The 17532-nt window shown below is 40.3% G+C and overlaps 2 protein-coding genes across 2 annotated transcripts; both read right to left on the bottom strand.

Moving 5' to 3' along the window:
* Positions 1-8732: 8732 nt before the first annotated feature.
* On the bottom strand, positions 8733-9755 carry LOC118241828 (trace amine-associated receptor 1-like). Its single transcript, XM_035529125.1, has one exon. It carries the CDS (start codon positions 9753-9755, stop codon positions 8733-8735), a length of 1023 nt encoding a protein of 340 aa, XP_035385018.1.
* A 4523-nt stretch (positions 9756-14278) lies between these two features.
* Positions 14279-15301, bottom strand: LOC118241811 (trace amine-associated receptor 1-like). Its single transcript, XM_035529035.1, has one exon. The coding sequence runs from the start codon at positions 15299-15301 to the stop codon at positions 14279-14281; it is 1023 nt and encodes a 340-aa protein (XP_035384928.1).
* Between the last annotated feature and the right edge of the window lie 2231 nt (positions 15302-17532).

The following is a 17532-nucleotide window of genomic DNA, read 5'->3' as shown; positions in this document are numbered from 1 at the left end:
GGACACCACCTTCTATCTACACCACATATGTAGTATTTTCTGGTCTTAATGGTCCACCACAAGTGATGCAGGTGATTTCCTGGGCTGCTTTTTCCAATTCAGCTATTTTATTAGGAAAAATATTTAGGACACATTCCTCAAGTATGAAACTGTTCTGAGTAAACTGAGCTAACTTTTAATTAACATTTCCAATATAGTACTGCACTTACCTTAAATAATGGCGTGAAATTGTTTCTTTTACTAATATGGGATCTATACAGGAGATTGAAAATGAGTACATTCAACAATGACTTTATTAGGAGCACATATATTCAAATGGTGCCTTATTAGATGCACCCATGTTATAATTATTACTGTACAAATATAATACTGATTGTTGGCACGAACATTTTAGTCAATGGCCTTCCCATTCATCATTGGTCAGTTTACAACCACAGGATCACTGCTGACCAGATACTATTTGTGGGACAAACTAAAACACCGACAGTAGTGGCATGATAGAGGATGTTGCCCTATAATGAATGGATCAATAACAGCAGGATTGCTGGGGCTTCTACACATCAGTGCTGATCCTGTGTTAAAAGTGGTCTACCAAGCAACAGCAGGTCTGTGGTTAGACACTAACTGAAGCACTACACGATGGCTTATAATTGTTGTCCATGGCAACAGATGGGCAGTAGCCTGTAATCCACCTGTCAAACCAGATCTGAACCTTGTGGATATGTAGACAAGTTTCTTTAAAAAATGTTTTTAAAAAAGCAAATAGAAAGTATCACATTTTATGACCTTGCTATATATCAGTCATATCTCTTTTAAAACATAAAGTGAAAAAATTATATATATTTACTTTGATAAGCAAAACTGCTGTCCCTTACCAATAAAACTTTTTAAAACACATATTTAAATCTGTTACATACTGACTGTTACACATTCATGAATGTTTGCTGATTTGCTGTATCACCTGTCACAGTTGAATAAACAGCAGACTGTCTAAATGAAATATAAGGGTGAGTGTCATACAACACTAGTAGATGCATCAATGCAACACACATTCATAAGGAGGAACAAGAACCTTGTAACTGGAGCCATTTATAAAGGATTGTGTTTACATCTAAGTGACAGAGCATTTAAAGTGACACAGCAAACACTGAAACAATACAGAGTAATGCAAACACATAGATGTCCTGATGCGCATTGAGGTCATCAGCCAGATCTTTATTTTGCTGAGCAGAGGGAGATGGTCTTCTGTAGTTTGTGATGTCTTACATGACTCTCCACATGGTGCAGCTTATCAATAACAAGAATAGATGGAAATCACACAGAGAATATTACCAAACAGTCCTTGAGATTTTAAAGAAGAACAAATTGACTTGTTTATGTAACTTCATCTTTAACAGTTTTTTGGGAGAGGGAGTCAGCAGAGAGAGAAATGAGAAGATGACTGAGTTTTCCTAGTCGGTAAACTGAATTGAGTTGAAATGAATTGATCATTGTCATTAAATAAAAGATTACATGAAAAATCATTTAGCAGCACGATTGACTGCAAGGACACAATTAGAGAAGAAAGGTAACTGTCACGATTGGCCGGTCCACCAACCAGAGGGAGACACTCGAATCAAACGAGGATCGCATTGTTCATCTTTCTCGTTCCCAATTGCCTGAGTATTGATTGGAGACACCTGCTCCTCATCAATGATTCTCCCTATTTGTACACCCGCAGGTTCCCAGGAACAATGCTGTGCATTAATGACCAAGAGGACTCCATGACGCTTGCTACCGTGAATCACCTAGTCTCTTAGTGGAATAATATAGCTCGTGTATTGATAAGTAATGGAAAATAAAGAGCATGTTAGCTCAACTTTGCCTCTCGCTTCCTCTGTGCCGTCAATGACACAGTAACCAATATACAAGAGGTTGAATATACAAACATAATAATCCAAAATGATATCTATAATGTAAAATGCAAAGTAAAAACATCTCTGTCTTAGGAAAGTGCGAGAGGGGAGGAGAGACTTATGCATATGACTGCCTGTGGAAAGAAACTGTTTTTAGTCTGTTGGTCAAAGTCAAAGTCAACTTTATTGTCATTCAGACTATACAAGTAGTGCACAGCTGAACAAGATTGTGTTTGTCCAAACTCCGCAGTGCAAATATACAATATACATAAAGGTAAAAATGCATGAGACAAGACATACTAGTCAAAATAGATAAGACATAGTATAAATACAACAAGGAATATATATGTATATATATTTATTTATATTGCACATTTTCTAAGAATTGAATACTGCACATTGCATATAGAAACTTTTGACATTGTTCCAGTAATTATTGCACAGTGTAACCGGTAAACTTCACACTTGAAAATGTAAGGTGTTCACAGAGAGAACATTGAAATGATTGCACAAAAGTAGCTACATATAGTAACAGTGAGCGGTAAGGAGACAGATGCATGTGCTAAAAAGAGTGAGACTTAATAGGGGCAAATCCAGAATCAGAGTCGTCCAGGGTCATAGAACCAATACAGAGAGCTAGCGGATACAGGAATAACAAGACGAGGGCTAGGATTCAGAAAAGCTAGGAAACACAAAGCAAAAGTACATGAAGGCAAACAGGAAGCAGGTTATTACAAAGACTAGGGAACACGGAGGCTAAGATAACACAAAGGCACAGAGTACAAAATTACAGGCTTTGCAAAAACATCAAAACAACCAAACATAAACACAATGAAGCCTAACAGTGAACAGCAAAAACACAGGCATCAAGATAGGTTTTAAATACAAGAACCAAAGGTAGAAACAAGGGACAGGTGCAAGCAATCAAATGAGGGGAGGAGAAAATGAAACTAAGGCATGGAACAAAAATGCACAAGACAGGGAAACACGGAACATGGAACCTGGAAGGGACTGATTGTGACACATATAAAAATAGGGGTGTGAGTTATAAATAGTGATCAAAAATAGTTCTATATTTCTAAATATAAAGTAAAATAAAATAAAATACTGAGTTTGGGTATATATGCTTAGACATTCTGTGTGTATGTTCAAGTTCAAAGTTCTGGTGTGCCAAAAAATATGGTGTGTATTGTTAAAGGTAGTTGAGTAATCTAATGGCCTGTGGGAAGAAGCTCTTGTTGAGTCTGGCAGTGTTGCACCATATGCAGCAGTAGCATTTACCAGAGGGCAGAAGGCTGAAAAGTCCATGGTCAGAATAGGTGGGCTCCCTGACCATGTTGAAGGCTCTGCTGAGGTAGCTTGACCGGTATAGACCATGTATGGATGGAAGTGAGGTTCTGATGATTTTCTCTGCTGTCCTCACCACTCTCTGGAGAGATTTCTGGTCTGAGGTGGTGCAAAGCCATACCAGACTGGGAGGCTGCTGGTCAGAAAGCTCTCTATTGTGCCTCTATAGAACATAGTGAGGATAGGAGAGGGAAGATTTGCTCTCCTCATCCTTCGCAGGAAGTGAAGGCACTGCTGTGCATTTTTGATGAGGGAGGTGATGTGTGTAATCCATGTCAGATCATCTGAAATGTGCACCCCTAGAAACTTGATGCTTCTCACTAACTCTACGGCAGTACTATGGATTGTGAGTGGAGTATGTACCGTGTGCTTCCTCTTGAAGTCAACAATGATTTCCTTTGTCTTGTTCACATTCAGTGACAGGTTGTTATTGTTGCACCAGATGACGATTTGGTTCGCTTCCTCTCTGTATGCCAAGTTATCATCATTTCTGATGAGGCCCACTACCGTGGTATCATCTGCAAACTTGATGATATGATTCGAGTTGTACTTGGCACAACAATCTTAAGTCATTATGGTGAACAACAGAGGGTTTAGCACACAGCCCTGGGGAACTCCCATGTTCATGATAATGGTTTCAGAGGTGTTTACTCCAACTTGTACTGTCTGTGGTCTGTCTGAGAGGAAGTCCTGACCTTTGAGGGTGTGGGCTGACCTTTGAGCGGGTGGGGTTAGGTGGTATCTTCATATTTGACCTAGCTCAGATGAAAAGAGACTCTGCAGCTGTAATTACTTAAGAACACGCAGATGTTCAACTTTTAGTTTTGTGTATTTGGCTGTTGATTGGTGTGTGCCTGACTTATTTGTGTTGTCATGTTTCTTTTAGTCATTTATTGTATTGAAAGTTAGTTTCAATTGTTACACGTCATAGAATTGCTCTAAAGCTCCTTGACTTTCTGGATAATATGCACTTGATAACTTATGTTGAATTTTCAACTCTAAAATGACCTGAGAAAAATGTTTTTATGTACACTAACACTAACTGTAAATATGTTCAATTACAAGATGGAACTGTACATTGTGTACATACATATATACATATCCATATATACATTGTACATTGTGTATATAAACATAATATACATATATTGTACATACATTGTTAATATATTTTGTATATATATAGATATATATTTCTCTATGCACCCCTGTTTTTCTTTTTCCTCAGTTTGGACAGAGCACTCTCCACCATTTCACTGCGAGCTATACTGTGTATGACTATGTATGTGACAAATAAACCAAACTTGAGAACTTGAAAACACTACCTCCCCATCAATAAACAGACAATAACTCCTATCCCAAACAGGCACCACTGCCTATAATCAGTATCTATGTACACACTAGAACATGTATTTCTAACACAGGGATCACAATTATAGACAGAACACAGGAATACAACATGAGTGAAACCCAGTGTAGGCTTACATACAGATGTACATAATACACAAAATTGCTAACTATGGATATCAAGAAGCAAGGTACACACAGGCAAGACCACAAAACAAAACAAATTGCATGCTAAGGCAAAACCAAACAAATCTAGGGTGATCTTAGTGTGAGTTTGGACAAGATTCCATCTTCTCCCAGCAGGGTCCTTATATAGGCCACAGAAATAATTTAAGGCAAGGCTGAGTCAGTAACGAAGTAGATAGCAAGACTCAAATCCTGAACTGGAGCAGGAGCGCACTGCTGCACTCCAGGAGAATAACACAATACAGTTACTGCCCTTATGTATTATGTGCCTTTATTAGTCACTGAACACCTTCTTTGTGTCAGTCTTTTTTTCTTGCTTTTAATTTGTTGTTCTTCACATTAACTGCCTTTGATAATTTGACTGTCACCGTTGGCCGGTCCACCACTGAGAGAGACACGCCCATGTCAGACAGGGTCCATACCGTTTGTCTACCCCATTCTCAATCACCTGATTGGCAGGTGGAGGAGAGGCAAGGGGTTGCAATACCTCAAGGACTGGGTAGGGTACAGCCCTGAGGAACGTAGATGAGTCCCGGCCTCCCAGGTTTTAGACCCCAGCCTCAACGCCTCCTTCCACAGGCTGTACCCATGGAGGCCCCACCACCTGTGGCAGGCCATGCTCCAGGCAGCTAGCGTGGCCTTTGGGGAGGGTTCTGTCATGGGCGGCCGTTCCACCACTGAGAGGGACATGCCCACGTCAGAAGGGGGCCTTAATGTTTGTCTACCCCACTCTCAATCACCTGATTACTGACTGGAGACACCTACTCCTCATCATTGTGTCTCACTATTTATGCACCCTCAAGTCCCAAAGAACAACGCTGCACATTAGTGGTCAAGGATACTACAGAGTTCCCTCGGTGCATTGCAACTCGGCATTCGTAGCAACCATGCGGATTGCTTTACCATTTACATTGTTTGTCACAGATAATAAAGAGCACGTTAGCTCAACTTCGCTTCTCCCTTCTTCTGTGCACCCAGCGTCACAGAATGCGCAGCCACCTGGAAGCCAAGCAAGCATCCCTGACTGGGCTCTCCTGCGAATGGTCCAGATGGCAGCTCTGGACCAGCAGAAGCAGGAGATCGGGGAGGTTTGCTCGATGGTGCAGGTACTAGGGGCAGTACATGCACCGCCTGGCCACGAGTCCAGAGCAACGGGTGACCCCCCCGTCAGTCCACCAGTGACTGAGGCTTATGAAGGAGACCAACTTGTGAGGGGTTCATTGTCCAGTGTGATCTGTTCCTTGGGTACCAGGATCAGTTAACAGAACACTTTGCATCTGCAAAGCCACCAGCATTGTGGAAGACCCCACACACACCTCACACAAACTATTCACCCTCTTGCCATCTGGAAAAAGGTACCACAGCATTCAGTCCCTCACCTCTAGACTGTGCAACAGCTTCTTCCCAGAAGCCATCAGACTCCTGAGCTCTGGCTAATTCTGATTACAAAAAAATGGACACATCTATACATAGACACATGCTTATACACATTCATGCAGACACACACACACACACACACACACACACAAACACACAAGTATATACAATCATACACACACATACATATGTACATACATACATACATACATACACACACACACATACATTGTTTTTATATCAGACAAATTGCTGAAGTCAAACTTCACACACACATAATACACACTCCTTTTGCTCTCTTGCACATTCTTTCTACTTGCTGCTAGAATACTGTACTATATCAATACTGTATTCTGAACTGTTTCTGGCTGCAACCAGTGGCTGCTATGTTCAATATAGAATGTCACTGACTCCTATGCACAAACCTACTTTACATATTCTCAGTACTGCACTGGTCAAAAGAATGCACTGCCTGTTCATTGTGGATTGGTCCTTTCTTGTATTTATTGTATTTATTGTATGGTATTATTGCACTGTATTGTACTGTTTGCACTCGTGTAGTGTGTTGTCTGTTGCACTTGTTTTGTTTTGCACCATGGTCCTGGAGGAACATTGTTTCATTTTGCTCTGTACTTTTATATAGCTGAAATGACAATAAAAGCCTTTTGAACTTTGAACTTTGAACTTGAACGCGAAAGTATCCTTTGTGATCTCCAGGCTCATGGGTAAAGCTCGCACTTGGGGTGCGGTGCTGGTCACTAACGCGTAGCCCCTGATAAGTGACTACTCCGAGTTCGTTCAGGAACTAAGGGCAGTGTTTAACCACCCCCATCAGGGGAGGCTCTGTGGACAAGCCCTGTTGCGCCTAAGGCAGGGTCTCAGACCAGCTGCAGACTACGACATGGAGTTCCAGACCCTGGCTCCCGGAACGAGATGGAATGAACCCGTGCTGATCGATGCATTCCTTGGAAGGCTAAGGGCAGAGTTGCAGACAGAGCTGGCCTGAAAGCAGGAAGCTGCCTCGTTGAACGATGCATCTCACAATCACCTATGACCGCCTCCTGCAAGAGCGGCATCGGTACCTCAGTCGGGGCTCCCCACAAAGGGAGCGAACAGCCGGACAGACCGACCCGCCAGAGGAGCCTATGCAGCTGGTAGTGGCAGGAGTATGGCATCGTCCCGGGGAACAAAAGAAAGGCAACACTGCAGTGAGTTATTCCCCGATACACTCGATGTGTATCTAGTGAAGTGACCCACCAGTGGCTTGGTGTCACTCTGAACAGAGCAGAATCTTATTTTATAATATATTGAATTCATATGCAAGAAAACCACCAATCTATGTCGTTCTTCTTTAAAATCTCAGGAGCGGTTTGATAATATTCTCTGTGTGATTTGTATCTATTCTTGTTATTGATTAGCTGCACCATGTGGAGAGTCCTGTAGACATCCCAAACAACAGAAGACCATCTCAGGCAAATAAAGATCTGGCTGATTACCTCAATGCACATCAGGACATCTATGTGTTTGCATTACTCTGTATTGTTTCAGTGTTTGCTGTCTCAATTTAAATGCTCTGTCACTTAGATGTAAACACAATCCTTTATAAATGGCTCCAGTTACAAAGCCCTTGTTCCTCCTTATGAATGTGTGTTGCATTGATGCATCTACTAGTGTTGTATGACACTCACCCTTATATTTCATTTAGACAGTCTGCTGTTTATTCAGCTGTGACAGGTGATACAGCAAATCAGCAAAACTTTAATGAATGTGTAACAGTGAGAAGGTAACAGATTTAAAGATGTATTATAAAAAGTCTTAGTTGTAAGGGACAGCAGTTTTGCTTATCAAAGGATATATAAGATATAAGAAATATATATACAGTTTTATCGCTTTCTAGGTTATTATAGTATTATTTTTAAAGAGAAATTATTGCCATATAATAAGTGCATAAAACATGATACTTTCTATTTGATTTTCTTTTTTTTAAATAAACTTGTCTACATACCCACAAGGTTCAGATCTGGTTTGACAGGTGGATTACAGGCTACTGCCCATCTGTGGCCATGGACAACAATTATAGTAAGCCATCGTGTAGTGCTTCAGTTAGTGTCTAACCACAGACCTGCTTGGTAGACCATTTTTAACACAGAATCAGCACTGATGTGTAGAAATCCCAGCAATCCTGCAGTTATTGATACATTCATTACTGGGCAACATCCTCTATCATGCCACTACTGTCAGTGTTAATTTTGTCCCCCAGTATCTGGTCAGCAGTGATCTTGTGGATGTAAACTGACCAATGATGAATGGGAATGAGGTTGACTAAAATGTCCAAGCTAACAGATGGGCTTCAATTTGTACAGTTATAATTATAACATGGGTGCACCTAATATCACACCATTTGAGAATATGTGTTTTGAATAAATGAGTGTAGAATGTTCCAATTTTCCATGTCCTGTATATATTCCACATTAGTAAAAAAAACAATTTCAAGCCACAATTTAAGCCATGTAGAACTGTATTGAAAATGGAAATCAAAAGTCAGTTCAGTTGATTTTAGCAGATGATACACTATTCTACTCAGAACAGATTAATTCTTGAGGAATTTTTCCTAATTATTTTTCCTAATAAAATAATTTTGATGGCCTTTCTAAACCAGTGGTAGAAGAAGGCATACACAATAGGATTACATGTTGAACTGGAATAAACAGCCCAAGAAATCACCTGCATCACTTGTGGTGGACCATTAAGACCAGAAAATGCAATGTATGTGGTGTACATTGTAGGTGGTGTCCAAAATGATAAAAACACTCCCATAACAACAGCCAGTGTTTTAGTGGCTTTTCTCTCTGTCTTACTAATAGTGGGCTGCCCTCTGGATGTGTTTAGCTGACAGTGAGTGTTGTGGACAGAACGTGACTGTCTCTGGGCAACAACATATATTTTCACATACACGCTTACCATGATAACAGAGGGGATGTACAACGAGAACAGAGAATTTATCAAAGCTGACACTGGGCCTATTACTGGAACACATGCCCCTTTACATAAAAACTCACTATTGTATTCAAAACGAAGAGTACTACGCTTCAGGAATATGATACCCATTGCAGCAGAATAGCTCCAACAAAAAGCAATCATGATTAATGTAACATGAGGTGTCATAATTCTGTGGTACAGCAGAGGGTGACATACTGCAACATATCGTTCAATAGAGATGAAAGCAAGATTTAAAACAGAGACAGTACACAACATAACAATAAGGCTGGATAATGTTTTACAGAATACAGTTCCAAAATACCAGCAGGTCTCCACAGAGTGTATCATCCTGGGAGGCATCACAACCCCTCCTACAAGCAGATCAGCTACAGCCAGAGAGAGAGTGAAGTAGTTGGTTGGAGTGTGGAGCTGCTTGAAATGAACGACTGCTATGATAACCAGCAGGTTTCCAACTAATGTAAAAAATATAATGAATCCAATGAGAAAATACATCCCAACTCTCATAACCTGGGGAAAGATGATCTTCTGGCAGGAGTTAGCATCATGTTCATAACACAGAGAAATGTTTCCTCTCATCGATTGTTGTCGTAGGCTGATGTCCATTATTCTTTTATATGTTTGTAAATAGTAGATTAGGAATATATGTTACCAGTAAGACATGTAATAATATACCATGAAACTCAGTATTTAAGGGAACAAAGTTAAAGAATTATTAAAGACTGCTCCTTTTTCAATTTTTCACCACAGCTAAAAAACGTGGCTTGTCCATGTCCATCTCATGTCCATCCTTACCTCTGTCTGCACACCAGGACAGTCCATGACTGATCAGAGAGCTGCTTTCATTTATAGTACCACAGTCCTGCAGGAGGAACACCTTTCTATAAAATCATTCATCTGTGCTGATCATGTGATACTCTATCCAACAATAACATTGAATCAGTGAAAACATTTACTACAACTTCTTTCTTACACAGTTACCTAAACAATTTTCCTCAGTTTTTGCAATATGTTTCTTGAAAACCCTGTAGATTTAGGAGTAAATCCCTTTCTTAGCATTAACTTACTTAGCATTATCAACACCATAACTCCTCTGCTAACAATATTAATAACAATAGGTCTGCATTTATTTCTTTTATTTTGCAATCAGTTCTTATTTACATGCTATTGGTGATTTTGAGTATCTACAGAGTAAACAGTCTGGTGAGCTACTCACAGGGTAGTCCTTATAGTCTCAGTGTTCAGATATTATTATGGCCTCTGATTTGTCTACTCTGTACATTATATGCATGTAGGCAGAAAATATCTGGAAAATATTTTGACATTGATATGTCATAGGCAACATATTACACCACCCTGATTAATTCTATTCATTTTAATTAATTTATTAATGACTAATAATTTTCTCAACTCATGAAAATTGGCAATTTGAATAAATGACAAAGCACTTTTGCAATTTTCTCTGCATAAGAGCATCTACCAAATATCGTAAAGGTAAATGTCTTGGCTCACAGATGTAATAACTAAGGTATGTCCATGGAATAAACAAAGATAAGAACAATATGCAAAGATAAGAACAACATGCACAACAATCATTGACTAAGATTCTACTAATGATCAAGAGCGTCTAGTTCAGTAGAATAACAATCCTAACAATGCAAGCTAAATTTAACCCAAGCAATTTGTGGTGGATGCAGGTAGCTACTTAAGATAATAAAGAAAAGAGAGAAGAAACAAAAGGATATAGATTGTTTTAAGCAACCCATCAGGGTAACCATGCAGGTCATCTACTTTTCAATCAACATGATCAACAAAGGAAACTTATTAATCAGTAAACTCCTTTTGAAAGTGTGTCTACAGTATAATAGGAGGATCAGGAGAGAAAGACAGTAATTCTATCAAGTTACTACTGATACCAAATGGCACCCAAAGGATTGGACTCCTCCGAAAGAGGACCTTCTACCACCGGCTTCAGTGCCGACACATGGCTGGTTCCAGGGAGGCCCACATGGTAGGTGACCTCGTTAATGCGTCGTGTGACAGTGTACAGACTCTCGTATCTCGCGGCCAGCTTACTGCAGGATCCCGCATGGCCATCTGCCATCAAGACCCACACTTTCTGCCCAGGTTCATTCAGGGGCGTTTCCCCATGCCTCCTATCCGCCTTCCTCTTATAGGCGGCGATGGCCTTGTGCAGCTTTTGATGCACCCCTTCCCACACCCGCTCACTGCGTCGACACCACGCTTCCACCGCTGGCTGATCTGATGTGGGCGGATTCTACGAATAGAGTAGAGGCTGGAAACCTAGGACACACTCAAAAGGTATTAAACCCGTCGCTTCATGACGTAGGGAATTCTGGGCATACTCAGCTCAGGGGAGGTAATTACTCCAGGTTTCGGGTCGGTCTTGACAAAAAGGCCTCAGAAATTTACCCAGTTCCTGGTTTGCCCTTTCTATCTGCCCATTGGCCTGAGGGTGGTAGCTAGATGTCAGGCTGACTATGATGTACAGTTTCCTCAGCAGTTCCTTCCACACCTTTGACGTGAATTGTGGTCCCCTGTCTGATACGATGTCTTCCAGCAGTCCAAACACTCGGAAGACCTGGTGGAAGAGCAGTTCTGCCAGTTCCCAGACAGATGGTAGGTCTTTCAGTGGCAAGAATCTCACCATTTTTGAGAACCTGTCCACAATCACCAAGACTACGGTGTTGCCTTCTGAAACAGGTAGGCCAGTAACAAAGTCTATAGCAAGGTGGGACCAGGGCCGAGGAGGAGAGCTAACTGGCCATTTCAAGTATTTGTTGGGGAACAGGGCATGCCTAGTTCATGCATATCCAATAGCATTTGTTCCTGTATTAGAGGACAGGAATTTCTCTAGTACATAGGAATGCATAAAATCCATCATAAAGAAATAAAGGAATAAAGAAAAATAAAGAAAATCATACATTATTACCCATTTCTACATCCTGGTCTTAGAATGAAATTTGCTATCAGACCCTGAGAGAGGTAGAGCAATTGGATAATGAATTTAATTACTTTCCTAATTTCTAGAAGTTACAAACTACTAACTTTAATATATTGTCAAACTGGTTCAAATAGGATTTCTGGTAAACACAGTTAGTAGTGTATAAAATTTGTTAAAAATATGCATGAAGGTAAGCAACATACAAATGAAGTAATCTGACTGAATAATGCAACTACAGATATTTATAAATAAATAAAGAGCAAACATCACAATTTGGAGAATTACATTACAGGTTGATTATCATTATCCACTACGGATAGGGGGGTGAGGGTCAGAAGCCAGGCCATCTTGATAGCTAGGCCGATTATAGCTTTGTTGCACCAGCAGGTCCTGGGTCTGGTCCATGGCTGGGGCTGGGAGAGAGCCTCCCTTTGACCAGGTTAAAGTTTCATCGGGGGAATAATGTGCACTCTTCACTACAAATGCTCAAGTTAGTTTAATGACAACAGCAACAGAGGAACAGCAAAAGAAAAGGACTGACTCAAAGGAAACAGTGACTGATAACAACACATAATATGAGGGTGGTAACTAGATCTCAATACAACCTGTGACTAAAAGAAATGCCACAATACGAATAAGTCGGGCACATACCAATTAACAGTCAAATACACAAAGCCTCTTGACAGCCTTTGGCTACAGACAGGACAAAAACCAAGCTGGATGGGTTACTGTGCAGGTGTACAGTGTGGTTTTGAACAATGGGCATTACCGTACAAGTGTACAGTGTGGTGCTGAAGCATAGGCATTACTGTACAGGTGAGAAGTGCAGTGCGAAAACATGGGCATTACTATGCAAGTGCACAATGCGATCTGAAGCATCTGTAATACTGTACTGGTGTTCAGTGCAGTGTTGAATCATGGGCATTACTGTACAGGTGTACAGTGCAGTGTAGAAGTGGTATTGATAGTGAAGGGGTATTCCTGTATTGCCATGTTCAACCTCACAACCTGGCCCTCAGGCTATTTGAACTGCAAGTGTCATGTGAGTGCAGCTTGATGAGTTCACATGGAAAAAATACAGACATTACAGATGTTTAGCTCACAATTACTTAATATCCAGCTCCAAGATACAATTCTAAAAGGGAGGGGGACCAGGTTTGGACTTCAGTCAACTAATAAATAATCATTTCTTCTCTAACTACCCCCTGTTGTTACACATGAGCCTTTCTAGGTGACCTGTATAGTAGTTTGTGACCAGGTTTCATTAAAATGACTTAAAGCCACTATAGATGAAATTAAAGACTACTTGAATTACATAACATTTGCACATAAATAGGTTAAAATTTATTAAATGTTACCTTTTTACACACACAATACTATATACCAACTGAATAAAGAACAGAGATAATGAATGTAGCAAAATTACACTCGAGATAATCTTACATAAACATACGAATAAAAACAGAACCATAAAAGAAAATATGTGGCAGGCCTGATTTGTTGTTCATGAACGCATTAGAATGAAAGCACAATGGCCGCTTCAATCTTGTTTACAAAAAAAAAAAGGTTCCTTTTTGGGCAGGGTGAAGAGGGTAGTTTTAATCCCCTTGGCGTGGATATTTCATCAGACTGACCCTGGACACATATTTTCCATCAGATGACTTAACAAAGACTGAACTTCCTCAGCAAGCTAAGGTACACTCATCGACTGACTTTTATCACTTAGCAGACCTACTGTGGCATGGTGTGTTTTGTCCACTGCATAGAAGAAAACAGGAAGGCCCTGCAGAAGGTGGAGAGAATACATCAGTATGACACTACCCCACCTTAAAGAAATCTACCCCACCTCAAAGACATATACCTCATGTCAAAGACAGCTACCCCACCTCAGACACATCTACTCCACCTCAAAGACATCTACCCACCTCAGAGACATAAACTCCAGCTAAGCACAAGAGAAAATATTTTTTTAGAAAGGGCCCCACTCACCCTGAACTTAATCTATTTTCACCCCTGCCCTCCAGAAAGAGATACAGATCACTCAGAGGAAAAACTAACACACAAAAAAACAGAGGCACTACCTAGCTCAGACACATCTACCCCCACCTCAGAGACACTACCTTACATTAGTAAGTTCATTTATGTAGATGATCCCCTATTCTAATCAGAACAATTTCATTCTAGAGGAATTTGTCCTAAATACTTTTCCTAATAAAATAGCTTTGATAGCCTTTCTAAACCAGCAGTAGAAGAAAGCATACACAATAGGGTTACAGGCTGAATTGGAAAAAACAGTCCAAGAAATCGCCTGCATCACTTGTGGTGGACCATTATAACCATAAAATGCTACATATGTGGTGTAGATAGAAGGTGGTGTCCAAAATGATAAAAACACTCCCATAACAACAGCCAGTGTTTTAGTGGCTTTTCTCTCTGCCTTACTAACAGTGGGCTGCCCTCTGGATGTCTTCAGGTGAGAGAGAGTGTTGTGGATTGAACGCGAATGTCTCTGGGCAACAATATATATTTTCACATACATGCACACAATGATTACAGAGGGGATGTACAAAGAGAACAGAGAAACTATTAAAGCTGCCATTGGCCCTATTTCTAGAACACATGCCCCCTTACATAAAACCTCACTATTGTGTTCAACACGAAGAGTATTTTGCTTCAGAAATATGATTCCCAGGGCAGCAGAATAGCTCCAACAAACAGCAATCATGATTAAGGTAACATGAGGTTTCATAGTTCTGTGGTACAGCAGGGGGTTACATACTGCAATATATCGTTCAACAGAGATAAAAGCAAGATTTAAAACAGAGACTGAGCATAACATAACAATAAGACTGGTTAATATTTTACAGAATACAGTTCCAAAATACCAGCAGGTCTCTATAGTGTGTATCATCTTGGGAGGCATCACAACCCCTCCTAGAAGCAGATCAACTACAGCCAGAGAGAGAGTGAAGTAATTAGTTGGAGTGTGGAGCTGCTTAAAGTGAATGACTGCTATGATAACCAGGAGATTTCCAACTATTGTAGCAAATATAATAATTCCAATGAGAAAATACATTCCAACTCTCATAACCAGGGGAAAGATGATCTTCTGGCAAGAGTATGGATGATGCTCATAACAAAGAGAAATGTTTCCTCTTGTCCAGTGTTGTCGTAGGCTGATGTCCATTAGGCTTTTTCATTTATCTGTTTATAAATATGACATCCAGAATTTACCATAAACATATTATGAAACTCAAAATTATTCAAAATTATTAAATACAGTTCCTAACTTTTCATTAACAACAGCTAAAAAACGTAACTTGAATTCATGTCCATCCTTACCTCTATCTGCACACTAAGACAGTTCAGCACTGATCAGAGAGCTGCTTTCATTTATAGTACCACAGTTCTGCAGCGAGAACGCCTTTCTACTAAATCACTCCTCTGTGTTGGTCATGTGACATAACAACAGTGAACCAAAATACATTTACCGCGTTTTCCTTCTTACACCATCAGCCAAATACATTTCCTCAGTTTCCTCAATACATCTCTTGAAAACCCTGTAGATTTAGGAGCACATATATAGCACTGTATATAGTGATTGCCAAATTTTCCTCATTGTTCTAGGTGATGATTTCTTTTGGAGATTTTCTGCAGGTAAATGCATTACATGGCATTTTCCAATGTTATTACTCATCTGGTAACAATTAATTAATTAAAATCTCTGCACTGATGTTATTTTACTTTTTTTTACAACCACTTCTTATTTGAATGCTGTTGTATGAAAATCTGCAAAGTAAATCATCTTGTGAGCTATCCACACGTTAGTCCTTATGCACAGCCTCAGTTTTCAGATATTGACATGTCTTTCATTTGTCTTCTCATCTCTACATGAATTATATGCAGGGATATTAATGCAATCATATAGAATGGTGTATGTAGGCCGTTAAACTCTGGTAAATATTTTGATACTGATATGTCATAGGCAACACATCACACAGTAGAAGAAATAGTGTGGCATCAGTGAATAAGCAAAACTTACTTGTCAATTTGACGCTTGCTGCACAGAAGAAGCGAGAGGTGAAGTTGAGCTAACATGCGCTTTATTATCCATGACAAACAATGTAAATGGTAAAGTAATGCATAGGGATGCTACGAATGCCGAGTTGCAATGTACCATGGTAACTCCGTAGTGTCCTTGACCACTAATGTGCAGCGTTGTTCTTCAGGACCCGCGGGTGCATAAATAGGGTACACAATGATGAGGAGTAGGTGTCTCCAATCAGTAATCAGGTGATTGAGAATGGAGTAGACAATCGGTATGGCCCCTTTCTGATTTGGGCATGTCCCTCTCGGTGGTGGACTGGCCAACGGTGACAGTTTAATTATCAAAGGCAGTTAATGAGAAGAACAACAACTTAAAAGCAAGAGAATAAAACTGTCACAAAGGAGGTGAACAGTGACTAATAAAGGCACATAACACATAAGGGCTGTAACTGTATTGTGTTACTCTTCCAAAGTGCAGCAGTGCGCTCCTGGCCCAGTTCAGGATTTGAGTCTTGCTATCTACTTCGTTACTGACTCAGCCTTGCCTTAAGTTATTTCTGTGGCCTATATAAGGACCCTGCTGGGAGAAGATGGAATCTTGTCCAAACTCACACTAAGATCATCCTAGCTTTGTTTAGTTTTGCCTTAGCATGCAATTTGTTTTGTTTTGTGGTCTTGCCTGTGTGTACCTTCCTTCTTGATATCCATAGTTAGCAATTTTGTGTATTATGTACATCTGTATGTAAGCCTACACTGGGTTTCACTCATGTTGTACTCCTGTGTTCTGTCTATAATTGTGATCCCTGTGTTAGAAATACATGTTCTAGTGTGTACATAGTTACTGATTATAGGTAGTGGTGCCTGTTTGGGATAGGAGTTATTGTCTGTTTATTGTCAGGGAGTTAGTACCGGTGTAAACCTTTTGGGATTGGGCTCCATTCTTATATACTGCCATTAGACACATATATGCGCAAAGGTTATTGCGAGCTCATTTTGGATCCCAATATGCACTAGGTTAAGTGATCGTCCGGACAGTGTTTACTGCCCTTTCCTGACCCGATTACCACAGTGAATATACAGTTTTTGGGACTCACTATGGGCGCTCTTGCACTTTCCTGCCCCTCAGCCCACCCTAGACCCTACTTCCACATACAGATTGAACACCCTGAAAGCAGTCTGAGCACAGAGAAAGCTATAATCCTAAATCAAGCATATTGAATGGTGTCATATATACTTGGAGTGGGATGGTCCATTCATTGGTCCACTACATCCCATCCCACCTGTAAGGAGAGGTTCGTCCAGCTGTCCTGTCCAAGTATTTCTGTCTGTCTAATGGATCCCACTCTGAGTATATATGAATAAGCATCAAAT

This window comes from Electrophorus electricus, chromosome 8, assembly GCF_013358815.1.
Source record: "Electrophorus electricus isolate fEleEle1 chromosome 8, fEleEle1.pri, whole genome shotgun sequence".
Lineage (NCBI taxonomy): Eukaryota > Metazoa > Chordata > Actinopteri > Gymnotiformes > Gymnotidae > Electrophorus > Electrophorus electricus.
This window is presented reverse-complemented; position numbering and strand designations above follow the sequence as displayed.